This window comes from Myotis daubentonii, chromosome 6 (assembly GCF_963259705.1).
Source record: "Myotis daubentonii chromosome 6, mMyoDau2.1, whole genome shotgun sequence".
Classification (NCBI taxonomy): domain Eukaryota; kingdom Metazoa; phylum Chordata; class Mammalia; order Chiroptera; family Vespertilionidae; genus Myotis; species Myotis daubentonii.
The window spans coordinates 76,888,310-76,916,241 of NC_081845.1; the positions used below are offsets into that span (position 1 = coordinate 76,888,310).

Below are 27,932 nucleotides of genomic sequence, written 5' to 3' on the forward strand. Positions count from 1 at the left end.
TGACTGGGAATCGAACCATGACCTCCTGGTTCACAGGTCAACACTCAACCAGTGAGCCACTGGCCAGACTAAAGGGTGTAATTCTTAATCAGCAAGAAGTCTGCTGGCACAATGGTAAAACATCAGTGTGAATCTGGAGAAAACATGGACTTGCTGCTGAAACTCGATTAGCCAATGGTCTTTTGCCTACACAGGAGGGAAACTAAGAGAAATGTTGCAGAAGAGACATTTGTCAGATACACTGTAATTCTCAAAAAGCAAGTTCCTGTTTTGTCTTAGAATTTAGGCAGGACAGGTAAACACAAGAAATCCTTTATGACACTGGAGGACATGGGTTCACCAGGTAAGGCTGGCCATACAGAGCTTTTAAGTGGTTAAGTATAAGCCACCAGCCTGATTTAACCCACTGTATGTCCTAGAGGCATGGAAAAGATCTGCTAAAATAATTCAATTAAGTCATCTCTGGAAATGCAGAACAGAACATTTATGCATCAGCTTATATTTTCCTCAAAGGATTTATTTCTTGTCATGGCTATCCTCCCCAACCTCTAAGCCAGCACCATGGAAATGTCCCCATCGCATCCCACCCCTCCCAGTTCTGCGCCTGCTCTCCAGACGCACTACTCTCAGCCCCCATCCTCAGGGAACAGCACACACACGGGCAGGCACAGCTGTTGTTCAGAGAACACTCTCTAAGTTCTCAATGGAGCCCGTTGGCTCCCTTCCCCAACATGGTGTAAAATTACCCAGAATGGTAGTTGCTAATAGTATTTACTCACCACCTACATGGCACATGGCACTTTGCTTAAATACTTCGGAACCCATCAATGTAAAGAGAACTTCCAAACAAACTGGGGTTTTCACTAGTAACAAGTAGCAGGATCCTTTTCAACCATTAACTTACAAGGGTAATTGGTTGCAAAAACACAGGAGGCTGGCTATGATCTTTGTTGTGGGTGAAAGTGAAGACTACGTAAATGGCTTTCTGAGCAGAAAAACAAGAATTTAAAAGGGAAGGAGGGCAGAATGGATAATATAGGCTTTCTTTTGCCCTGATATACAGAAACATCCCATAAAAACTTACTTGCCAATGTTTTCAGGTAGGGACTGTAAGGAGATGTCATTGACAGAAAGACATGTCAAGTTCTGTAATTCAGGGAAGCTTTCTGGTAATCTAAAACAAAACAAAAAGGTTGTTAATTAGAAATAAAAGTGTATATACAGTGTAAACTAAAGGTAATTATAATGATCTCTTCTATATGCTAATTGAAATAACCTCTGTAAAACAGAAGGATCTCTTACCCTTTGAGACAGCATGGAGGGACCTGGAGAATATTATGCCAAACGAAATAAGCCAGTCAGAGAAAGACAAGTATCACATGATCTCACTTATATGTGGAATCTAATGAACAAAATAAACTGACAAACAAAACAGACCCAGAGACCGTGAAACATGCAACAGACAGATGAATTTCAGAGGAAGTGGGGGGGGGGGGGTGTGGATAAGTGGGGAGGAGTAAAATGGGGACATCTGTAATACTTTCAATACGAAAGATAAATTTTAAAAAACTAAAAATGCTATGCTCATTAAACATTTAAATTAAAACAACAACAACAAAGAACTTCCTAAAAATTACATTATGCATAGCAAGTTTGCCTTGTCTTCCTATATATAAGACACTTATAAGGAAAAAAACAAGTACAGGACATGATAAACACTTGTTGGTAGGGTGATCCAGAAATAATTAAAGAGGAAAAAATGCAGGCTTTAAGAATAAAGGAGGGGAAATGTGTGACTAATGAGTGCTGTGTGAAAGAAAATGATAGTCACTGCAGCTAAGAGTGAAAAGACTTTATCGATTAGCAGAAAATAAAGAGAAATTCTAGCCCACACAATTATAATGAAACACATGACAGCTTATAATACCCATAGCAGAGCTATGAATTGCTTAGAATTGACTAGCTGACAGCCAACTGCTACTTTCTTAATATTTTTCTTTTAATTTGACTTAAGGTGCCAATCACTTAAGATAATAATGTTTCACTATGTTCTACACAAAAGGACATTTTTCATACTTCCCTTAAACTCCACCGAAAAGCAAGGTTTCAAAATAAACTATAAACTTAGAAAGAAAGTTTACTTTCAATATTTCTATGGTTACCGTATGTAGGGAGAGGGGAAAAACCTATTGAAGGCAGAAAAATCTCATTGCATGTAAAATGCGGAAGGTTCTTCTACATAAATCAAAGGTAGACAACAGAACACATAACTTATTGGGGCGGGGGGGGGAGGACTTGCTTTAGTGATAATCTCTAGATTAGAATCTTCCATTTTTTTCCTTCCAGGTTTCTTTTTTGAAAAGCAAATACTAAGTTACTACTTGATATTTAATACAGATAATTCCAAACTTCAACACCAAACCCAGGCCCTGCAAGGTAAGAGTATTAACTGGAATTTTCATAATCATTGACATACATTCTTGGTAATGATTTTTACAAAGCTGAAGCCTCTTCCATAGTGTAACAGAAGTAAATTTACATTAAAAATTTTATTGATTTCAATTATGATGATACAAATTATCTTTTTTGCCTGAGTTTTTATCAGAAAATATATCATTTGATAATTTTAAAACTAGATAAAATGACCTTAAATATAAGAAAAATGAGGTTTTTAAATGGATGATTTGCTTTTTCCTAGCTGTTAACATTAAGAGCCAAACTAGATGAAGCACTGAGGAAGCACAGACTGAAGGTCAGGAGAAAGGAATTCTAGTCTGAGATGCCACTCAGGGGCTTCATGATCGCCTAAGGTCATTGAAATCAGCGGTCGCCAACTGATGGTCCACGCACCACTGGTGGTCCGTGAGGTCCGAAAGGTTGGCGACCGCGGATTTAAATTATTTGAGCCTAACTTTATTTTGCCATAAGTAGGCCAAGCTAAATAATTTTTATGGTCCTTTCAACTCACAAACATCTTAATTCTTAAAACAGTGCACCTGCCAAATTAAAAGGACTTTACTTTAAGAAACTTGCCAAATATGAGGCCAGGGAAAAGCCCAGTAAATCCTCATACAGTGTGGGTGTGTGCCAGGAGCGAGTTTTAAGATAATGGTAAAGTCCTATGTCAGCAGACATTAGAAAAGGAAGGCTAGAGAAGTAGAAAAGGGGATTAAGCAATCAACTGGTTAAAAAAAATCAAGGGCAGCATAATGAATATTTCCCAGCTGCCTAACTCGACTAACTGCCTGAGGGATAAATAGCTTAGTGAGTTCAACAAACATTTACTGAATGCTTGCTCCATTCCAGAAATTATAGTAGGGTTGGAAATATATCGATAAATAATAGAGGAACACAAGTCAGCATTCTCAGTCTAGTCCTGGAGTCTTGGTCAAAGAAAGAACTTAAATGTAAATGTCAAGTGTTATGAAATAAGTATGCACAGAGGATTATGGAAGACCAGAGGGGGAGGGGACTGTTGGGATTAATCAAGACAAGATGCTCCAGCTGTACCTAAAGGAGGGTGAAAGGTTGGCATCATCCAAAAGAGAGAGATGTGAATGAATGGCCTGCGAGCACTTTATTGCAGCAGGGCATGATGTCTGACACAGGCAACTGAGGGCAATGAAAGTGGAAAGACAGACCAAGGTCAGAGAGGGGAGGGAGAAGGCAGAGCACATTAGGAGCTCGCACTCTGTCTTACAGGAGCAGGAGCAGGAGCTAAAGGTTTGAAGAAGAGGAACAACTGCATGGAAGATGGTTAAGAAAGAGGTAAGACTCGAGCACAGTGATAAATTAGAAAGCGATTAGATTACAGCTTACTAGATCACTCTTTTTCATAAAAATAAATAAATGCTAGTAGTGAGTTCCTTACTGAAATTCAAACAGGGGAAGCCAGAAATATTTTTAAAAACATATTTACTTCTTGAAAATTTGCAGATACGGGAAAAACAAAATTAAAGAGGGCATTCCCCATCACTCCACACCCAAGAAGTCCCAAGCAATTTTCAAATGGGTGCGACAAATCCCAAATTTTAATTTAATCTTGATCTTCCTATACCCGTGTTTTTTGTTTTGTTTTGTTTTTGGTTTTTTTTAAGGGAGGCGGGAAGGAAATGAAAGGGAAAAGTATCTTTCTCCTGAGGCTGCTTACATAGTCTTGAAAAACCTTAGAAATGGACCCACCTGGCCCAGAGAAACCTCGGGAACAGACTCTCAAGGGCTGTGTATGCATTGCTGTGTGGGCGCACAGGTGCTAGGAAGCCAGTGGTCAGTGGGCTCACGACTGAGCCAAGAGCCACAGTAAAGGGCTCACAATGGCACCACTCAGCTACCCAAGACGGGCAAAGGTGGCTTTATGTGGAAGAATAAACCCAAAGAAATCCTCACAGCTATTTCTAAAGTATGGAAATAATGGTGTCAGTAGAGTTGTTTTCAAACAAACAAACAAATGAGATACTAAATATGTTTCGTTCCTGGAGTGGAAAAAATATCTCTAATAGGACTTCTCCCTGGATATCTATGGAGTAAGCTCTATGGGAGTTTAGAACTCCATCTTATTCCACAAGATAAGATGGATCAATAGAGGATTTATAAGCTACTCCAATTCGTCACACTGCTTCAGAAATGCACTACTCACTCCTATTTTGTACACTCCAGCGTGCATCACCAAATCCTCTAGCATCTTTTGTGTTCCATCAATAGCACAATGTACCTTCCATTGTACAATGCTATTTGCAAATGAATGTCTGTGAAGGCTGAGCATCCTTGATAAAGACAGCCTCCATTCAGGCACCGCTAAGACGCTAAGATGGGTAACCTGGTTATGTTCTTTGCTTGGTTCTCCAAAAAGATATCCTTAGAACTACACACAGAGAGCTTACCTAGTCAGTGGGTTTCCACTGAAGTCAGCTATCTGTAGTGCTTTACAGAATGAGATGCTTTCTGGAATTTCAGGAATATCTGTAGGAGTAAAAAACAAAAAACTATAATTTACCACTATTGTTAACAGTTTTCATCATCCTCAAGATGGGCCACAGTCCTAAGAAAATATCTAAAAAGTATGACCTCTATTCAAATGTGACATGAATTTCTAAAGTATTTTTCTGCATTCATGTTATATTTGCTCTCCTAATTGAAGGTATGTGCTTTATAACAGAAGCACATTAAAGAAAATATTAAAAACAACAACAAATACCAAGTCCCATCACCATCAAAGTCACTGATGGCCCTAGCTGGTTTGGCTCAGTGGATAGAGCATCGGCCTGTGGACCGAAGGATCCTGGGTTCGATTCTGGTCAAGGGCACATACCTCAGTTGCAGGCTCCTCCTGGGCCTGGGTCTTGGTCAGGGTGTGTGTAGGAGGCAACCAATCAACATGTTTCTCTCACATCGGTATTTCTCTGTTTTTCCCTCACTCTTCCACTCTCTCTAATAATCAAAGTATCCTCCAGTGAGGGTTAAAGAAAAAAGTCCCTGACGTATTCTGTTGCAATTCCCATTAGGCTTTTCCCCTTATGTTTTCATATGACCATATCAGCACAAAGATTTTAAAGTACAGTGGGGCCTTGACTTATGAGTTTAATTCGTTCCGTGATGGAGCTCATAACTTAAATTACTCGTATGTCAAATCACTGTGACGTTTGCTGCGACAACTAGCAGTGGGGTATCTGAAGCTGGCTCGTAACCCGAATTTTTTTGAGCTTGCAACTCAAAGCAAAAAATCGGCCGAGAGACGGCTCATATCTCAAAAAAAAACTCATTAGTCGGGACACTCGTAAGTCAAGGCCCCACTGTATGCATTTTTAAATTAATAGATTTTCTTCTGGTTATAAACATAACTATTTGGAAATTAAAGAAAAGTCCAAAGAAGAAAATAAAAACCACCAACATTCCCATCACTCGGATATATTTTATTCTGATGTATTGCTTTAGTTGTCATTCACACACACACACACACACACACACACACACACACACACAATATGTGTGTATAAATAAATTATATTTCAAAATACTAGGTTTGTGCTGATTTGTTATTTTCCCTTTACCTTATTTTACAAACTTTTCCCCTGTTATTATTTTTCCAAATAGTTTGCCTTTCTTAACAATAAAATTTCATACTTCATTTAATCAATCCTCCATTTTTGGACATTTAGGTTGTTTGCAATTTCCTGATGTTGTAATGATATAATATCCATTTCTTATTATTTCTAATGCCAAGTTCCCAGAAGTGTAATTACTGTGTCAAAGGCATTAACATTGCTACAGCATTTGATAAATATTGTTAAATTCCTTTAGCAGTGGTTCTCAGCCTTCCTAATGCTGCGACCCTTTAATACAGTTTCTCATGTTGTGGTGACCCCAACCATAAAATTATTTTTGTTGCTACTTCATAACTGTAATTTTGCTACTGTTATGAATCGTAATGTAAATATCTGATATGCAGGATGTATTTTCATTGTTCACGACCCACAGGTTGAGAACCACTGCTTTAGAGGGAGGCAAAATATACATATTTATATTTCTATCAATACAAAAAGTGCCCAATTCAACATCTCTCCCCCTCCTTTCTATCTCTTATATTTTAAAAACTGCCAATGTTATAGGTAAAACAGTCTGGTAATCCTAATGAGACGGAATATCCCCCCCATTTTTACTGGTAACTAAATATTGTGATTTTGATAAAATCAAAATTGTTTTCTTTTTTAATTCCACTTTCTTATGGTATAAAACCTAAGGCCGTAGCTTTTAGGGCTTTAAAAGGTTAGTTCATAGCATTAGATGTCAAGAATACATTTAGTTTGGACACATTAACATTAAGAAGAGCTGAAACAGAAAAGTTTCTCCTGGTCCCATGCTGTTTCTTCTACCAGCTCGACAAACGCAACCTGAGCCAAAACATACGTAATATTTCTAAATTGGTGGTGGCAGGAAGAAGGGAGAAATAAAGAGGGGAATGGACACCCTGATCCAACAACCGCAAATTAATCAGAAGCTGCATAAAAGCTTTAAGTTCAAATTTAAAAGCCAAAAATGTTTAAATATGCGGTAGCATTCTCCTCACACTGTTCTCTGCCTTGCATGGTCATATAAGGCAGTGAAGAACAAACAGTATGATACTAGTTTCATAAATGCAAATGCAATATATATAGCTTATCCACAGCTGAGTCTGGAATGGATCTTTAAGACACAAACATTTGTGGGCCCTAAGGTACAAACACAATGGTAAACCTTTTACACACATTCCCTTATATAATCTCAACATAAATTATTTTAATTTATAAGTAATTGTACAAAATGGACACTAAGGCTCAAAAAGATGAAGTGACTTGCCCATCGTTACAGGCCAACTTCACTGAGGTCACGGCACTGTCATGCTTAAGAATGAATGAACATACATGACCCCTTCCAGGATGAGCACTCTGATCTATCTGGGCCAGTGAGGCCACAACATGCCATGCTTGCCTGATCTAGAAGGTGCTGGTTGGCCTGTACACTCCATGGCAGTCCCTCATCTGCCACTATTCCAGGCCCTGATGAGTTCTTTAAAAGACTGAGAAAAGATTAGAAAACTGTGGTACATCTACATAATGGAATAATACTGTACTGTAAAAAAAGAAGGAATTCTTACCATTTGCAACAGCATGGATGGAATTGGAGAGAATTATGCTAAGTAAAATAAGCCAGTCGGAGAAAGATAAATATCACATGATCTCACTCATTTGTAGAATATAATGAACAATATAAACTGATGAACAAAAATAGAGCCAGAGTCATAGAAGCATCGAACAGACTGTTAAGCCTATGAGGGAAGGGGGAGTGGTGAGGGGGTAAGAGATCAACCAAAGGACTTGTATACATGCACATGAGCATAAGCAATGGACACAGACAATAGGGAGGTGAAGGCATGTGCTGGGGGTTGGGGGCGACCAGGGAGAGGTCAATGGGGGAAAAAGGAGACTTATGTAATACTTTAAACAATAAAGAATTTTTTAAATAAATAAATAAAAAATAACAAAAAATGAAAGACTGAGAAAAGAGGTGTAGATGCTGCACCAGTCCCTCACCAGTGCCAAGGAAGAAGACCAAGGGGGACACTAAAATACAAATGTTACATCAGCTTGCTGCTCTATCCACAAAGAAAGATCAAGGAAACAAAGAATGAAGACAAGTACATCAGTCAGGTAGAAATCTTCAATATCCTCTCAGAGCATCAGAAATATCACTGAAACGTGGGAAGACAGGCCTACCAAGGGAACATGTGAATACTGGCTATGGGAAACTCTGGCAAGGGTTGGTCTGGCATTTGGAGAGCTGAGGATAACAAACAAACAAAAAATGGCCAGAGAACACTCAATACAGAGGTTAGGTTCACAGGAAAGGAAGGTATTCCCTCCTCAGGCTAACCTTTTAAAATACATAGAAGAAGGAGCAGATCAGCAAATAGTATATAGGTTGTTTGAACAAAGACCATTTCTTTCCACCATATGCATGTTCCCAACTTGGCCAAAAAGAATGAATTTGCCTGTAAAAAATAAGAGCTTTAGACAAGGAAGGTAATAGTATGGTTTGAAGAGTCCTGATTACTGGTTTACCTCAGGTTACTAAAGATAATAGAATAGACAACTAAAATGTCAGATCCTCCAGGACACAATCCCCTGCGTTCAAGTTCCTCGGGTTTCACCTTATGAGATCTATCATAGTTTTAATTAAATAATTGTTTTGTGACTACCAATCTCCCTTACTGAACTCTAAGCTCATTGGGAAGAAAGACCATATTGTCCTTATCTCTATTTCCCCAAAGCTGACACAGTATTAAGCATAAGCAGTCTATAGATACTGAATAAATGAGAAAATAACATTTCTAAGACTCTGCAAGGACAGTCCCTCTCTGTCTCTCTCTCTCATTTGAGTCATGAAATATCCTTATAGGGTATTATCTCTATTTTACTGGTAAGAAAATTGCTTAGTCCAAGATCTCTTATAAGAGAAATTGTAAAGCTTGTAGGTTATTGCCAGCTGAAATCCCCTTTAACTGATTTCTAAATGTTTTGTTTATGACAAACTGAGCATTAAAACTAAATATATGAAAAAATTATACAAATAGATCTATAATATACAGATATATATATATATAATTTTTATAAATGTATACATGTATGTATATAACTTTTATATATGTATAATTTAGTTGAAGCTGTTACTGGTAAGGGACCAGGCCCAGAGCAGGTCTGCTGCAGGTAGTGTATCGGTTCTTCGCACAGGAAAGATTCAACAATACGAATCCAGGTAATTTTGAGAGTACATTTACCAATGGTGGAGACAGTGAAACAAGGAAGGCCCAGAAGCAACAGGAGAGAGACTAGGCCAGTGATGGCGAACCTTTTGAGCTGGGCGTGTCAGCATTTTGAAAAACCCTAACTTAACTCTGGTGCCGTGTCACATATAGACATTTTTTGATATTTGCAACCATAGTAAAACAAAGACTTATATTTTTGATATTTATTTTATATATTTAAATGCCATTTAACAAAGAAAAATCAACCAAAATAATGAGTTCGCATGTCACCTCTGACACGCGTGTCATAGGTTCGCCATCACTGGACTAGGCAGAGCTGTTTTGGCTCTCAAAACATTATGGAAAAGAAAGGAGCAGCCCTAGCTGATTTGGCTCAATGGATAGAGCATTGGCCTGCGGACCAAAGGGTCCCAGGTTCGATTCCAAACAAGGGTATGTACCTCGGTTGCAGGCTTCTCCCCAGCCCAGGCCCTGGTGGGGGCTTGTGCAGGAGGCAACCAATCGATGTGCTTCTCTCACATCAATATTTCTGTCTTTCCCTCTTTCTTCCACTCCCTAAAAAATCAATGGAAAAATGTCCTTGGGTGAGTATAAAAAATAAAAAGGTAAGAAAAGAAGGGAGCGAAGGCAGGGCTGCTGTCAGCTCACTGGAGAGTCAGAGAAAAGGGGGCCTCGGGGACAGGTTCGGGGGTTAGCATAGGGGGTTAGCCCTAGGCCCTAGGACAAACTGCTGCTGCCCATTGCTCCCCTGGTGTAAGTCTCCTGGGGTCTCTTACAATTTAGAAGATGCATGCCCATAGGGGAAAAAGAGGGGGGAGGGAAAAATGCAGGCATGCTCCGGGGACAGAGAGCGTGGGCTTGGACGTTTGTTTTGAGGGTTTTTAAAGGCTGGGAATTTAGGAATGGTCTTAGCTGAGGATCCCAATAGAATGTTCATCAGCTTTTCCAGCTGTGCCTTTCAGGGTCATGGTCTCTATCGATTGGTCAGCACAAGGCAAGGGGTCATTAGTCATTGCAGCTGGTCCTGGGGTCACCGGCCTGACTTTTCTGGGCCTGGGACTGAAATACAACTGAGGCCTCGATGTTATCTCTAGGCAATAAAGGTCAGGGGGTCCATACTGTAGGACCAGAGATATGAAAGGTCAGGGGGTCCAAACCGTATGACCAGCGATATGCCAGGGGAGGAAAAGACCACCCTGAGAGTGAGGTCCAGCACCAGTTTTGCCCAATGCTAGGCACTTGGGGCTTTCCACCCTGGTGCCCTTCTGCATCTGGCTGTAAATTACGTGGCCAGTTTCTTCAGCTACCTGCCTCAGTTTCCCCATTCCACTTGCCAAGAAATTTTCCTAGCTTCTTGCTATCCTGCCTTAAAGCTTCTACATAAGGTTAAAAAAATTTTTTAATCATATTTTTCATTAACTTAAACTGGCTTTGACTCATGTATGTGCAAGAATAAAAACATGAGATCTGAAATATATAAAATGTCAGAGAATGACTGTAAAATTAAATAAAGTTTTCCCTATAACTTCCTTAAGATATCCTTTAATTCAGACCTACTCTAAGCTGTCATTATTTCTGAATCAAAATTGCTTTAAGTGAGATGTAGTTATACTTTAAAAATAAATGTACCAAATCTGTAGTTTACCAATATAACCCAGCTGGTATACAGGAAATAGATAATCAGTCCTAAACCTTCAGTTCAAAAACCTTTTTCAACACCACCAGACAGACAACAGTCCTGGCTCCATTAGCCCACGGGCTTCTCCGACATAATGTAACTTTCACCACAGATACTGTCATTGAAAAAGTGATTTAAAAGAACATTCCCTACCCTTCCTGGCACTTGTAGTCTTTTCTCCGCACCATTTTCAACACATCAGGCTAAGATTCCACGTTCGCCTTTCCTACCCCCAAGCAAGTAACACACAGGCTTAGCCTAGGATACTTTTACTATGAGGAATCAGGGCTCTCTCCTCACAAGTCCCAGACCCTCAAGGTGGACCAGACCTTTACCTGAAAAGCTATTGCCATTTTAGGGACCCTGTTGTGAAGGTGAAAACAGATTGGACCGAGTGACCTCAGCTCTTCCACGTCTGTGGGGGTTTAGAAACCTCCAGGGCCCCTCTTTCCGAGGAGTGTGCACAGACCTCCTGTTTATGATCACAGCTCCGTGCATAGCGCAATAATTTCTTTCTGGGTAAATTAATCACTCACTGGCATTTATTCTTGTTCTATATAAATAGTACCTCTTCTCCTAGGTTCAAGGCCTACCTGATATTAACAAGTTATAATGCTAGGTTCTCTCCACCTGTTACAGGAGGCAGCTGGTTAGGAATTAACATAGAAGGGAGCAAAACTGGCTGAACCTGATTAAGTCGGGAAGCTACAGCTTCACATACACCCCAGGGGACAGCGCATCCTCTGCCAAAGGGACATTAATCCCCAAGCAGGCAGGAAAGACAGGCTTTGCAATCTCCCAGGGGGACAACCAGCCCGTTAACCTGGATTACCGAGGAGGCACAGTGAGGGGGGCTCAGGCGCAGAAGCCAAGATGGAGAGCAGGCAGTGGTCCTTCTACTAAGTGCTTGGGCAGTAGAAGCCAGATGATGAGGCAAAACTATGAGGCATACCCAGTAGGAGCCTAATGGTGACCTTAAAGGGGGCAAGACAAAGCCTGCGAAAATCTGGGAAAGACTGGCTGGAAGGGCACACAGCCCTGGAAGATGCAGGAAAGGGATGGGATAGTATGAAAGAAAGCCCGCTCTCACCCAAGCCAACGGAAAGGCAATCAAAGCTTAACACAGGCACGGGGCTCTTGCAGCCACATGGGCTGGGCAGGAGCAGAGACTGCGCTGGGCTACGGGAGCCTGGGATGCTGGGCTATGGGAGCCTGGGATGCTGGGCTAATGGCATGGCAGCTCCGGTCTGGGCCACCTCCTGGGCTTGGTGGGGACAATGTGGGCCTGCGGTCCCAGAGGCTGCTCTTCTTCCACAGGAGATGGAGCTGAGCCACCTGGTTGTGGCTGAGACATCGGGCATGGTGCATCCGAGGGCAGTCCTCCTTTTTCCCTCCAGTAAATCTTGCCACTATACCTCAAACCCTCCTATGTGTGTATCCCTGAAATGCATTTCCTGTGATACCGTGGAAGAATCCTATTTCCTCTGGCAACACATGGAGAGTACCGTGAAATGCTAAGAACACAAGCCTGGCATTTTCTTTTATTTTTCAACTGCAGTTTACAATCAATATTATTCTGTATTAGTTTCAGGTATACAGCATAATGGTTAGACAAGCTTATATCAGGGCAACCACTCTGTAAAATACATGACTGTCTAAGTCTTACATATTTTTGTAACTATTCTGTAAGATTATCTAATTCCTTTTGGTAGCATTGGAAATCGACAGTTAAAAATAACTAGAAATGCTTAAAGAAAACAAATTAGTTCCTCCATTTATTGATCTATCTTTGTGTAAAGTTGCAAACAATAACATTTTAACCCTCAGGACATATAATACGGACAGTTTAGAAAGTTGAAACTTTATTATTAAAAACAAGGCAAGATCTATGTAAATGATCATCTACACTGAATGCATCAGCACCAGTTACCCCACAGCGAGGTGCCCGTGCTAGCTTCATTAGCTCAGGTGCTAACAAGGTCAGAGCTCTGGATGCAGCCCAAGTGTAGACTGTTTCTTTCCCCTGGTTCCAAAATCAGTGCACTCAGAGGAGCCTTTACCTAAAACCTGCACAAAAAACATCCAACAGCTGATCCTTGTTGAACATGTACCAAGGTCTCAGGCATGATTCTAAGCACTTTGCACAAATTAACGCACGTAAATCTTCATAACTCTAAGAAAGTTAGCGTTACCATTTCTATTCTCTGAATGAGGAACTGAGGCACCCAACTGCCAGGGCCTAGCAGAGTTTACACAGCTACTAGGTGGGAGGGCCAGGGTCTGAACCTAAGGCCTTCTCACCCCAGAGCCTGCACTCTTCACTGTAAAGTTATGTTGTCTCTTAAAAAGAATGAGCGAGGTCAAGAGAAACCACAAAAGTCAACCCAAGTGCCAACTGCTACAAGTGCACTGTGAATGCCAAGGATAATGTGCCTCGATCCTCAACTCGGTGGAAGGGAGCCAAGGGGGAAGTTCACCATCCAGCTTACCTCTGACAGCAGATTTAAGCTTGTCCTTTACCTAAGTCTTCTCATTAAGCCAGTGGTTCTCAACCTGTGGGTTGTGACCCCTTTGGCGATCGAACGACCCTTTCACAGGGGTCGCCTAAGACCATCCTGCATATCAGATATTTACATTACGATTCATAACAGTAGCAACATTACAGTTATGAAGTAGCAACGAAAATAATTTTATGGTTGGGTCACAACATGAGGAACTGTATTTAAAGGGCCAGAAGGTTGAGAACCACTGCATTAAGCAAAGCCAAATTAATAATTTGTTTTCAAGATAACACAATACAGATATCAGAGTAATAAAAGAAACTTTAAAGTTTTATTCTGTAATGTGGCTAATCTTTATCAACTTTTGATTTTGCTTTAGTATTGAAATTAGATATACTATTTAAGTACATGATAGTAAAACATTTCTTGCTTAATGTAGCTCCTACAAGAGAAGAGAAAAAATGTAATTAGCACTACCAACAAAAAGGCAATACGGTGTCCTAAAGTTTCAATTAAATCTTCCCTGAATCCCCTCAAATCGATTAGGCCTTCCATAGTGCCCAATACTTCTTCTTTGAAGCACTTTGCTCAAAGAATATAAAATTTACTCAATACCATGCTTCCCCACCGGATGTATTCTCCACTAGCTCAGGGATCAGATCTATACTGTCCCCCTATGTACCCAGTATTTAGCACAGTGCGGGCCCTTAGCAGAAGTTCAGCAATACTTACACATAGTTCTGAGCCTGGAATCAGAAAAGAGATTCCAGAGCCAGCATCCTCACCTAACTGAGATCAATTTTAACTACTCTGGGCCTTCATTTCCTCATAAAAGGGGTGTTTGGGTTCTCAACTAACCCAAACAGTAGTTGTCCCATGAACAGATGCAGAAACAGGCTCAGAATGACCTACATTCTCCACGGTCTCTCTGCTGACATGTGGAGGAGCAGAGCTTTGAAATCCCAGTCCCTCTGCCTTACGGCCAAGAAGATTGAGAGGGAACTGTTGAGGATCTGGAGTCAGATTCGCTCAGCTCCAACTGTGCTGGAAGAATAAGAAATGCCAGAGGACGTGCATGGGGAGACAGAGGAGGTAGAGACACAGGTATGAGGTCCTGAGAGCGCGCTTTCTCTGCCACTAACCAGGGCTATTGAGATACGTAGAACAAGATAACGTGCATGGTAACTTGGTAAAGGGCACAGATGAAAAGGACTAAAAGAGGGAGGAGAGAAAGGCAAACCTCCCCAATGGTATCGATTGGTTTTGTTTGTGGGTCACTTTTTATATCAACACTAGAGGCCTGGTGCATGAAATTCCTGCACTCAGGGGCGGGGAGGGAGAGGGCGTCCCTCAGCCTGGCCTGCACCCTCTCGCAGTCCGGGAGCCCCTGGAGGATGTCCGACTGACAGCTTAGGCCCTGGGGAGCAGATCTAAGCTGGTAGTCGGACATCCTTAGCATTGCCGCAGAGGCAGGAGAGGCTCCCACCACCGCTGCTGCGCTCACCAGCCATGAGCCCGGCTCTGGCTGAGTGGTGTTCCTCCTGTGGGAGTGCACTGACTACCAGGGGACAGCTACTGCGTTGAGCATCTGCCCCCTGGTGGTCAGTGTGTGTCATAGCGACTGGTCATTTCACCGTTTGGTCTATTTGCATATTACCCTTTTAATATATAGGAGGATGTGGAGTTTGGGGCCCTCCTCTCATCTCCAACATACACTCAGACCAGAAGGGAAAATATCATCAAGAACTCTGTCAATGAAGAAAGAACTGGGTCTTAAAGTAAGTCTTTTGTTACTAGTACCCAATTTTAGACAAAGAAATGTGTAACTGCCTTAACAGTCAAGAATATGAGGTCACTACCACAACACTGATGCTAAACCAAATCAAAGATACACACACAAAATATATAGTTTAAACAAACGGTCCCAACACAAAGAAAACCACCCCATGAACTTCCCTGCAGAGATCCAGGGCAGAGATGACTCTGACAGGAAGGAATGCAGCCATTCACAATTGTGCACATGGATACCAGACACTAACTGTCCTTAATCTCTGCATTGACATTCAAAATGCCACTCTAAGACTTGTTCAAGATGAACAATTTCCCAATTAGAGTTTAATTACATGTGTATTTCTGGTCCATTAGGAGAAAATGTTTAAGATGTGACCTACAAGTAAGTCCATTTGGGTTTTCCTTCTCATGGAAACTATAAACATTTATATCGAGAACCTCCCATATTTAACAATATGAAAATGCTGTGGATGGTGCAAAGAGCAAAATACAAGATTATAAAGAACAGAATCTTCTTTCCACAACACTGTCCCCTCCTATTAGAGAGGCATTAACCTAGTGCATGAATATTCTTGCTCACACACTGAATTCTCCAAATGCTACAGCAACTCCTGGAAAGAAAGTGCCTCACCCTGCCCAATGCTGAGCTGGCACTTACGTTCTAGTGGCCGCCATGGTATCAAGAGTGCATGTACATGTGTGCACACGCACACGCACACGCACATGCACACTCCTTTCAATCATACAGATTCTTTGTGCTTTTTAGCACAATACTTCTACTTTAGAGGAAGATGTGAAATTGTTATCTGACTGCCTGTTGCTCTCGGAGAAGCCTCTTTTGAAACTGGTCACCTGACAGTTGTCACTGTTTCCTTGCCTTAGGCACTGAGAGAATAGCAAAGAAAAGACTCAAGCTCAGGGAAAGTGACAGGAATGGCTCTGAGAAGAGGAACCACTCCCCTCCAAGCACTGCATAACCCTTGACTATGTGGCTCCAAGTAGAAGACCTGGCATTTTTGAGGGCCTGTTATGTATCAGGTATTGCAACTGGCATTTTTCAGGCCTAACTCTTAACACAAATACGGAATAAACAGTAGTTGTCCCAAGAACAGATGCAGAAACAGGCTCAGAATCATTACCTACATTCTCCACGGTCGCTCTGCTGACATGTGGAGGAGCAGAGCTTTGAAATCCCAGCCCCTCTGCCTTATGGCCAAGAAGATTGGGAGGGAACTGTTGAGGATCTGGAGTCAGATTCGCTCAGCTCCAACTGTGCTGGAAGAATAAGAAATGCCAGAGGACGTGCATGGGGAGACAGAGGAGGTAGAGACACAGGTATGAGGTCCTGAGATACCGTGTGGCAGTCACTGCACACAGAAATAGGGTGGAGATGCAGTCTGAGGGGACAGTTAAGCAAGTGAATCCTCTGTTATGGGGCAGGGGCACCCACCAGGCAGAGGGAAAGAGAACTGAAGGAGCAGAGACAAGAAGACAAGGGAGCAAAGAATGTCACCGAGAGGGTTGGTCAATGTGGCAACCAACAGGGGAGGAAGCTGTGGACTCCACTATCTGCTGTCATCTTCGTGAGACATGAACAGAGCCTTGTGAGGGGAAGCCCAACCACCACAAGGTTCAGAGCCAGTGGATAAAGGCGGGGAGAGAAAACAGTAGCTGCCAAATTCTAGTCTAAGAGTCAGTGTTCATGGTTGGCAAGACGAGGAGAATGGAAGGAAGGTGGTACTACTTTCTCAACATGAAGCCCAATTTATTTATTTAAAAGAACTGTTGTTTAATCAGAATATATCCTTTGTCTTTTACTATATGACAGTGATAGTCTTTCTTATCAAAATAAAGTTACCAATCCTGTGTCACAATTCCATATTTTAAAAAATTATGCTGCTCCATTAAATCTAAAAGCCTGAGAACCTGGGGCTGGCAATTAGGGGGAGAGAAAGGGGTTTCTGGCTGGAGGAGAATAAGGTCATTGTGTTTGGCTGTGATTTGTTTGGAATATCTGCGGAGTCAGCAGAGCGGTATGGGAAGTGGGATAGAGGAAAGCTGGGAACTCATTCCCATTTCTGCTCAGAAAGGAACAAGGAGGGCAGCACACGGTGTGAGAGCGGGCTCCTGGGATGAGATCCACCAATCCACCGCAGAGGCAAATGCAAAATCTCCTGGTTGTAAGGAGGAAGTGAGTTACAATATGAAACATTCCCAGCAAAAAAAGATTTTTAAATGAACACTGCGTCTATTAGGCAGTGCTGCAGGGAGGGTGAGAGGGTCACATTGGCATGGAATGTAGGATCCCATTATGTATAAAAACCATGAATAGAGACCTGGCCAAAGACAGAATTCAAAGGCCACAAGAAGTAAACAACTAGCAGGGAACAGAACAAGCATGCAGAAGAGATGCTGACAGGCTGTAGTAAAATACTGAATGTTTGACTTTGGGCATACTCAGTACATCAGACTGCTTCATTTAGAGTGACTTACTACTCGGGTAAAACAAGGTCCTTGTGTGCCAAAAAGGCTGACTGATTAAGACAGTTTGACTGCTACGCTGCTGGCTGCCTGACTCAATCCTGCTTAAAAATATCTGGGATTATCAAACAAGGCTAAATATGAATGCATGTTCCAAGTCTGCATTTGCTGCCACAGCTGTTCCTCTGGGCGTGCAGAGGGAGAAAAATAGCTACTATGGAGATTTTTCTCAAAGGCATCATCCCATTTATCATATTATTCCAACCACCACAGACTCACCCGGGGGCAGCCAGCCCTGTAGACAAAGGCATAATTCCTGCCCAGCAGCCTTTCCCGTGCTTGTGAAGGGAAGGTGGGTGCACACACAATGCAGCGCAGGAAGGCTGACCTGGGTCTCTCTGCCGGGTGCAGGATGGGAGACGGCACAGAGGGGCCCTTTGTTGGTTTTATTTTAGTCTTGGCACTTGTGCTTGCAAAGAGCTTTCCCAGTTCAGAAGGTTTTCACCTAATCCAGCCACAATGACCAAAATAACCTTGACGCCTCAGTTTTTCCTCCCCAGCAGAGTTGGCTAAATATACACAAACATGTCTGGAGGTACAAGACCCTGATTCCAAAAAATAAAAAACTACAGAATATTGACTGTTATGTTTCATGTTGAATAATATGAAAGAGGGAAGAAAAATGTGGACAGTTTGGTATTCTTCTTACTTACCTTTCTCCCCAAACAAAATATATATGATTCTGGATAATGTCTACCTAAAACTTAGGTTAACAGCAACTAAATACTGAAAACTAAAACACAATATAGTGAATTTGTATTCATCAGCTACTTCATTCAGTCAAAATTACAGTTCATTTTAATTATGCCCATATAATATGGACAGAATTACAACTACTGCTATTTATGTACCAAAATCTTCTAGGAAAATGAAGTCTTCCAATGGGTGAATACTTGGATCTGAAATTAAGTCTTCAACTCTCCCCCAACCCTCCTCCGCCTTCGATGGACCACAAGAATCTTTTCCTCCTCTAAACTGCAAACCAGACCGTATGGTCAGGCCAATTCCTTTACACAAATTCTATGGGCCTGATTCTATGCTGTTCAATGCTACCTTTTAAAGTATAGCTTATCTTTCCAATAGAATCTGTGATTCTTGTCAGCTGGGATAAACATCCTACTAAACGTGGGTGTTCACCTCACACTCCCACACCATGCACAGTGTTTATGGACTAATAGACTCAACCACAGGACAGAATGAGTCATTCAGATTCCTAAAAACACTCTCTGGGCAAAGCACAGAACAGATGAGAGGGTGCAGGGCCGGAAGTGAATACAGTTCTCTACAAGTGCAGGGAGTAGCCATCTGGCCCAGATAAACTGGCCAGAACACTGGTTCTCAACAGTTCTCATCAGCTTTTGCCAAAGCACATCTCTAACCCAGGCCTAATAAAACCACTGAGTATCCCAGAGGCTGGGATTCTCAAATTTCAGAGTACAGAGGATTCACCTAGTGCACTTACTTGCTGGGAGGGCTGGCCCCACTCCTAGCAACTGATTCACCAGGCTTAGGGTCCAGAGAAGCATCTGCATTTGAACCCAGCAATCCTGGGAGATTCCGATAAAGAGGGTCTTAAGGCTGCCTCTGCGAAACACTGACATGCTTAACTTAATTGTCCCTCAGACCTGACATCACATCAGATCAACTGGGTCCATCATCACCTGAGAGTCCAAGAAATTGGCTTGCGGCATGATTTGGAAGTATGTAAGAAACAACAACAAACTGCCCCAGATGAATGATGTGCGACCAATGGTGAGGCAGCTCCGGCCACTTTGGTGGCCCTGACTCCCATCCACATTTTGCCTCCACAAGGAAGCTGTTTCTGCTCTCAGACTGAAGCAGAGCCAACACTGAAAGGCCCGTGTGCTGAGGGCTTTGTGAGAAGGCCTCCCATGGCAGGCAGAGTGCACAACGCAACAAGGAAAGCTGTTTTGTTCTTTAAAGATGATGAAAGGAGTGGTGGGAAGGGGCAGGAAAAAGATGGAAACTGGGACTGTTTGAATTTAACTTAACTGCCTCCTCCCCATTAACACTAGAAAGACTGAAATTTAGTATATACCCATATTGCCCAAAAGCAGTCAAAATGACTGCATTGTGAAAGAATAATATCGGAGCACTCTTCACTTATGTTCCTTAGCTTTTCCAATAACTCACTTCTATTCGACATTTCTTTCATGAATTTAGGGCGCAAAAGAAATAAAATAAACAACTTATTAGAACAAGTATCACTGCATAAAGATTCGAATAACAAGTACTAGTTTAGCTTATTGAGCAACTGCAACTTATCAAGTATCGACAATTTATCATGTACTTGTATGTTATCATGTGACGGTAATCGAAAAAAAATAAAAACTGTTATTTCAATACAGAGCCAAACTGGTCATATAAGAAATTTACTCAATTCAATAATAAGAGTCAAAATGTCCCAAGCAGTCAAAATGACTGCTTTTGGGCAATATAGGTATAACACATATATATATATATATATATATATATATATATATATATATATATACCGGAAATGAAGGAGGGGGAGGTAACTACAATTATTAATAAACGCATTTATATGTTGTACAAAAAGTCACAAAATTCTAAGACATTGTGTCCTTATATACATAATTGTTTTTCTAATTGAAATTAAAAAGCAGTCAAAATGACTTCCTTGGGCAATCTAGTGTTAAAAAAAAAAAATCAATGTCTTAAGAAATCCCTCTACCTATAACACAAGTACACTTTTTCAAAAGTAATCCTTAAAAAATAGGTTAAACTAGAAAGCAAAGTGCAAAAGGTATTCTAAAAAGATCTCAGAAACATGTTTATATTATTCAAAAAAATACTGTAGAAAAAGAGCTTAAGTGCTTAAAAATTATAAGTTGTCCCCTGACAGATGAAAAGGTATGACATTTATAATGCATTTAACTTCTTTAAAAAAACACAAGAGAACTTATACATTAAAATGCTATATTCCCCTGAAAGCATTCATCATATGAAGCATGCACATATATTCTTCTAGTGTTGCCACTGGATGAATGTTTTGGAGTTCTCTCTTAGAATTATAATGAGTATTTCTCCTAACTCAATGTTTCGAGAAAATCTTACATGACAAACACTGTCTTTATTCAACTGTAAAAACTTCAACACTGGAAAGCAGTATAATATACACCCTGTGTTTCAGCTGAATCTCATTCTGAGAATAATATACTATGGCAAGTTTGGTTCTATTTCCATGTCCTAAAACTATTCTCACAGTACCCACACCTAACCCAGTTTAGGGCAAAAACAGAGAGAGAAGGTGAAATGTCTGCTTTTGCTGAAGGATAATCTGGGTTATTATAATAGACTAGAGGCCCAATGCACAAAATTCGTGCAAGAGTAGGCCTTCGCGGCCCGGGCTGCCCCACGGCCCCACCCACTGGTCATTTTGGAAGGTCGTTCCACTATCTGGTCTAATTAGCATATTAGCTCTTTATTATATAAGATGCTTGAATTCTGAACTGGGCAAAAATCATTTCTGTACTTAAGCTATTACTCCATGGATTCAGCTCACGATGAGAAAGGCCAAACCATAAAGACATCCTTTGGCCTAAGTGCTGTTTAGGAATCTGGACCCCTCCAGGAGCTGTTTAGGTTCCATGAGATTCTGCTCCTAGCTCCAGTTCTAACAGATAAGAGTTTTCCTGGAGATAAAAATGCATTCTCCAGGGATCTGGTCTTCTCATTTTGAGTAGTCCTTGGGTAAGGTAGAAATGAGCAATTTAACAAGGATTCTAATATGCATGGTCCCAGAGCCCACCTAGAGAAACACTGCCCCAAGCAGTTAGAAAGATCAAAATCCAACGTCTAACTTTCTAAGTAGAAAAAACTCTTGCTCTCATCCTACTTGAAAGCCCCTTTGTCTGTGGTCTGATATTCACCAGGGCATTCTGATTTACTGAACTTTGTCATCTTTTACTCCATCTTCCCTTTTAAACCTACAAATATGATTTTGGCCACATGGTTTGAAGGTCTCTGGGAGGAGACTGTAGCTTGGACAGGATTCTTCCCTCTGCTATCAACACTAATAAAAGAGAAAAATGGTAATTGGCGTACGAGCTACCCTTTTCATTGGCTAATCAGGGCTATATACAAATTAACTGCCAACTAAGATTGGCAGTTAACTGCCAACAAGATGGCGGTTAATTTGCATATGTAGGCACAATGCAGGGAGGCGAAAGGGAAAGCAGGAAGAAGCCCCCTGCCACTGACAGTGATCGGAAACCCAGGGGGGAGCTAAGAGCTGGGGGGCAGGGCAAAGGCGGCCCTGGGGCCGCCTTTGCCCTGCCCCCCAGCCATGATCGGAGAAGCAGGCGCCTTTTCCACCCTGGCCAGTGATAGCAGGAAGTAGGGGTGGAGCCAGCGATGGGAGCTGGGCACGGTCGAAGCTGGCAGTCCCGGGAGCTAGGGGTCCCTTGCCTGGGCCTAAAGCGAAGCCCACAATCGTGGGGCCGCTGCAGCTGCAGGTCCCCGCTGCCCGGGCCGGACGCCTAGGCCGGATGCCTCTGGCCTGGTCAAGGGGCCGATCCTGCGATTGGAGGGTGATGGGGGTCAATGCCTGAGGGTTCCCAGTATGTGAGAGGGGGCAGGCTGGGCTGAGGGACACTCCCCTCCACACACACCCAGTGCACGAATTTCGTGCACCAGGCCCCTAGTACTTGTGATAATATCCCAGAGCCTAGCATGCAGAGAATGCAAGGAAAAGCTTCTAGGCTATTTTAAGCTTAATGTAGATGCCCCGATGTGCTTCCTTAAAAGCTTAAAATGCAATATAAATATTACATCTTATAATTCTGTGTAAGTGCTAGGCCGGTCATCTCTGATTTGTTCTCTGCCTGTCATCTACCAGCTTCTGAATTAACTTCATTCCCATAGTTAAGGAAATCTGCACCTCTAGGCTGGACAAAGGGGCTGCAGACCCCATACCTTGTCACACAGTGCCCTCCATATGATAAGTGCTCACACAAATAAAAAAGCGACAAAAAGGGGTGCTCTCCTCTTGTATCCAGTTTCTCTTTGAAGATACAATGGAAGGGGAGGAAGCAACAGTCCCAATGGCAAAGCCTGAGAGATCACACTATTCATTCATTTGTTCATTTATCCAATTATTTAAACAACTAATATTTAATGGACCCTGATTATTTGTCAGTTTATGTGGCTGAAGGTAAGAAGAGGAAGGTGAGTAAAAGAGGTACAGTGTTTGCCTGCTATGACCTAATCTCATAATTCAGGAGGAGAGGTATCATAAAAGCATTGGGATTTTTAATAGCAATTTAATGTTATTTAATATTAATGTGCATTTAAATGTTATTTAATTTTATTTAATTAAATGTTATTTAATCCATTTACATTTAATATTAATGTGCATTTAAAATATTAATATTTAGCATTAATTTATATTTATTATATTTAATGCTTTAATTATTAATATTATTTATTATTAATAAGCACTATCTGTGTGATACCCACACTGGCCAGCACCCTCAGGGTAGGGAGAGTCTGCAAGTGGGAAGGGCATGTTGTTGACTTTTCCTTTACTTGCCTCCACTCACCTCTTGATAATGACCATATACTGCTTTTATAATTTAAAAAAATCTCAAGGTGAAATAAACTGGGAAACAAAATGAGTAAAACACAATTATTAAAGGGTCTGGGAGGAAGGAACATTATCTGTCTGTGGTCCTTAACACAGAATAAGCAGGCCTAGGAGTCCACTCTGGTCCCAACCACAGCTAATGCCCAGACTCCAGAAAAAGAATACTGGTGACTGCTTACCCCCACCTTTTGCCTTCTGGGTCTGCCTCACTTTGGCAGCGGCAATGCCTGGATGGCTCATTTCCACAGCAGACACTGATCAAACACGTACACACTATGACTGGAGTTATGAAATTCCTCCATTAATTATACATCACAGTTAGCTGTCCAAGACATACACTACCATCATAATTGCTCACATCCCATAGAACTGGCAGACGCAACAGGAAACGGTGACTGCTGTTGTTTCCGCCAGGAAATGGTGATTGCTGGTATTTTTCAAGCCATCCTCTGATCTCTCAAAGAGAGTCAAGGGAAAAGCTTTAAAAAAAAACAACATGGTGTGTGTGAACCACTTCTGACATCTCCTTTGCTGTAACAGATGACCTCTCAGATGTCAAACAAATCCGATGGAAACTTTTCTGTCAGCACTTACTGACTGTTTTGCCCATTTCATACTGCAGCCTTCCTCAATGTGCTTCCCTGCCCTGGTTCCAGAGTTAAGCTCTTGTGATTCTTCTGTTTCTCTGCCTGTTCCTTCCCAGTCCCTCCCAAGTTTCTTTTCAGCAGTGCTTTAATGCTGCTACTCCCAAGATCCTGCCTTTCTACATCCAGGCTATCGCCACCCATTAACCTGAAAGCTTCAGCGCTAGCCAGGGGATCCTCTTTGACGTTTAACATGATGACACTGCTCAGACACTCTCTTCCTGGCCCCTTTCTGCAATACCAGTCAACTCCGCGGACAAATCCTTCTGCTGGTCCTCCTCAGAATCTTACAAGGGCCCCATTTCTCTGTTCTCCCTTAAATCATGGTATTCTGGGGGCTCATCCATCTGCCCTTCCAATTCCACAGCCTCTCCATCTCCCTGAGTGGCCTCATTCACACCCATCGCTTCCACCATCACCCACACAAGGATGACTCCCAACACTATCTCCTGCTAAATTCTCCCCTGAGCCTCAGACCCTTACTAGTATATTGGACTGTCCACTAAACGTCTCCATTTGCACATCCCAAAGGCCTCTCACCCTCCACATGCCCACAAAGAGACTCATCTTTTCCCCCTCAGACCTGATGTTTTCCTCAGTGTCTTGTTTCTCTCCTGTGTTGGGAGTGGTGGTTTATCCCACACCCGGGCCTCTCACTCCCCGTCCCTCCACATCCAGCAAGCTTCCCACTTGTCACCATCATGCCTGGCCCAGCACCTCCCTTTCTCCTGCTCACCTCTGTAGTCCTCCACTTCATATGGATGCCTGGGCTCCTGCATCCTGCCCTCCATCAACTCCAGGCTCCCTGCTATTGCCAGGGTGATAAGGAGCCACTCGCTCCCCTGCTGGAACCCCTTTCCTGACTCCCCACAGCTTTCAATAAAACATTCCTTAGCGGAGCACACCAGCCCTTCACAGTCTCACTGCCAACTACCTCTCTAAGAGCTCCATCTCCTGCCTGTACTCCAGTAATACGTTGTATTTTCCAAATTCACCACACTATTCCAGACCTTCAGGCACACGTGCACGTTACTTCATCCGCCCAGAAATGTCCTCCCGCGTGTCGTTCTTTACTTGCTACTTGTTCCTCATCTTTTCCAGGAAGCCTTCTTCAGACTCTTCCTTTTCCCAGGAAGGATCCAGACACCCCGCCCTCGGCTTCCTCCAGGTATTCCTCTGAGACAGGACTTCCCCCCTGCCATGCCATCACAGATGGAGTTAGTCCTTTCACCTTTGAACCCAAACCCCTCGAGAGCCATCACTAAACTGACTTGCTATCTCAGGCTCCTAGCACAGAAATTAAATACCTGGTGCTGGTTAAATACTCAAGAAATGGATACAACTCATCCTGAAAATCTGCCCCTGCTCCTATGTCCCTACCTCAGCGAAACATGCATTCTAGCCAAGACTTCACTAGTGTGTTGCTGTACTTTTCATAATGAAATCTGCTGCCTTCATTTAGAACATTGCTTGGAGTTTATCTCTTAGCATCTGGATCCCTAAAAAAGGCCAGAACAGTTGCTAGCACCACAAAGAGGGATTTTGGAGATAAGAATAAATTCAACTGGCAGTAGGAAAGGGCTCATCTAAAGACTACAGCATCTACTCAGGAAATGCCAGAGACTTACAAGGAGATCTCTTTGCCATGCTCCAATTGGTCACACCTAAAGGCTGACCAGTCCATACCAAAAGCCAAAGGCAGCGACCCTGATATACAGCAATGGCAGTAGTTCCCTTTTGTCTCTAATTACCAATGTGCAAAGCCCCTGGAGAGAGTGAAGACCTAAAAGAAGTGTGTGCTGGGAGGAGGGGGGAGCATGGGGCAAGTAGGCACTTATTGAAACAAAGGTGCTCCATTCCCAGGGCATCTGACTTGACCTATGGCTAACTTCAAAGTGTCTAGGCCCTTGCCATGCTGTGTCCCGTCAGTTCCTAGTCAGTTAGATAGACAGTGATGCACTCATCATAGGCCACTTAGGTGTAGAAGTGAGGAGCACCAATGACTCACTCAGTTCCCGTAGGTGCTTGCTGCCTTGACTTACTCTAGGCCTCTGCTGAGAGATCTGAGTCCCCACAGCCCCTCTGGCATTACTCGCCACCCCCCGTCTGGGCTGCCTTTTGCTGTGGACATGTGTCAGGTTGTTGGCACTTGGTCCTTCCATTTTTGTCTAATTTGCTCAGACCCACTTGTTCATCTTGACCCACCACTCATCAGCTTTTCTGGATTGGAGGCCTATTCTTTAACATTTTGCAACAAAGGCTGAATAACAAAGTTAAATACTTCAAGACACCAACTATTAATGTGTAGTGGTACTTTCACCAAGCACCTTCACAAACAAAACATATGTTAGGTAAACAAAGATCTGACTGCTCCAGGGTACCTTAGAGCAGCTGAGCATTTACGCTTGGTCTGCTTCTGCCCACATCCTTTCCAAATGTTCCTCTGTAACTACATGGCCCAAGGGTTAATCATGCCTCCCTAATTTATTTCAACATGAGAATCCTAAATCAGATAGAGACTTCTAAACTGCTTACTGGCCTCTTTTTTTACTCCGACTGGTTGACCTTTAACTTACCACGTCCTTCTGGAAATTCCCCTATCTTGCCAGTTGCCTGTCTTATACGAATCCCACCTTTGAAACCTACTTGTGTTAGTCACAGATCAGTTCTTTTGGTCACCAGGAAGAGAAATATGTAACCGCTAGTGATTAATCCACCTTTTTAAAAACACTTAACCATTTAACAATAGTGGTATGGGAAATTGTTAACAATCTGTGTTAAGTGAATAAAAGATAGAGACATTTTATTTACATGTTGTATATTTTCAATTTTGTGAATCAAGTAAACAAAACAGGAAAAAAGATAAAATACACAAAACATTAGTGATGATTATTTCTAAGTAGTAGGATATAAAATTCTTACGTTGGGGAGACAGAATTGTGATTTTGAAGCCTAACAAACCTGGGATCAAAGACCAGCTCTACTACTCACTAGCCACGCAACCAAAGAGAGTTTTTAACCTGAGACTGGGTTTTCTCACCTCCAAGAAGACACAAGCTTACTTCTAGGAGATGGTTTAAGGATTACTTGAGATCAGGGGTCCTCAAACTTTTTAAACAGGAGGCCAGTTCACTGTCCCTCAGACCGTTGGAGGGCCGGACTATAGTTTAAAAAAAAACTATGAACAAATTCCTATGCACACTGCACATATTTTATTTTGAAGTAAAAAAACAAAACGGGAACAAATACAATATTTGTATTTGCATGTGGCCTGCAGGCCATAGTTTGAGGACCCTTGCTTGAGATAATACAAAGGAAGTAATTAGCCTCATAGGTGGTAGACTAGAGTAAGCATCCAATAAGAATTCTGATGATAAAGATGTATAATGATAAAAGATTTACATAGTTCTCTTGGTTTTTCATCAGTTTCATTATGTTTCACTACTACTCATTTTCAACAATAAACATGTGCTTTAAAAATGTAATTCACTTTGTCTACAGAAAGAAAAAAAGGAACCTTGCTAAATCGGTGCTACCTGATGTTACAAAGTAGTAAGTAGTTCAAAGAGGGAAACTTTCCGGCTGCTCTAGACAGAGCCTCATGGTGAGATGAACCCTGGTGGGTTAATCAGCGGAGAGCCATCAAGTTGCCAGGTCAGTGACAGTTTGCTCAGAGAAGGCTAGAATAATGTGTGCCACACTAAGAAAATTCAAGTGACCAATCTGAATGCCAGTGGCACTGGGTACTGATTCACCGTGTCAGCATGTCACCTCTCTTCAGCCTCCACATGGAGAACTACCACATCACAGCACTTGAGAATATTCACTCCCAGAGAAAAGAACATGGGAT

General features: G+C 42.1%; 1 protein-coding gene and 1 long non-coding RNA gene across 2 annotated transcripts in view; both read right to left on the minus strand.

The window, feature by feature from the left end:
* The window catches only part of LRRC1 (leucine rich repeat containing 1), a 128,046-nt gene that overhangs the window by 38,222 nt on the left and 61,892 nt on the right, over window positions 1-27,932 (minus strand). Inside the window, exons 3-4 of the mRNA XM_059701377.1 lie at window positions 4,881-4,959; window positions 1,085-1,174 (exon numbers count right to left, since the gene is read on the minus strand). Coding sequence (XP_059557360.1) covers window positions 1,085-1,174; window positions 4,881-4,959 — 169 coding nt within the window. The remainder of the gene's footprint in view (window positions 1-1,084; window positions 1,175-4,880; window positions 4,960-27,932) is intronic.
* Window positions 12,203-15,993, minus strand: LOC132237207 (uncharacterized). The gene is made up of 3 exons (XR_009453483.1): window positions 14,386-15,993; window positions 13,726-13,919; window positions 12,203-13,505 (listed from the first exon to the last, which is right to left on the minus strand). It is a non-coding gene; the product is annotated as an uncharacterized LOC132237207 (long non-coding RNA).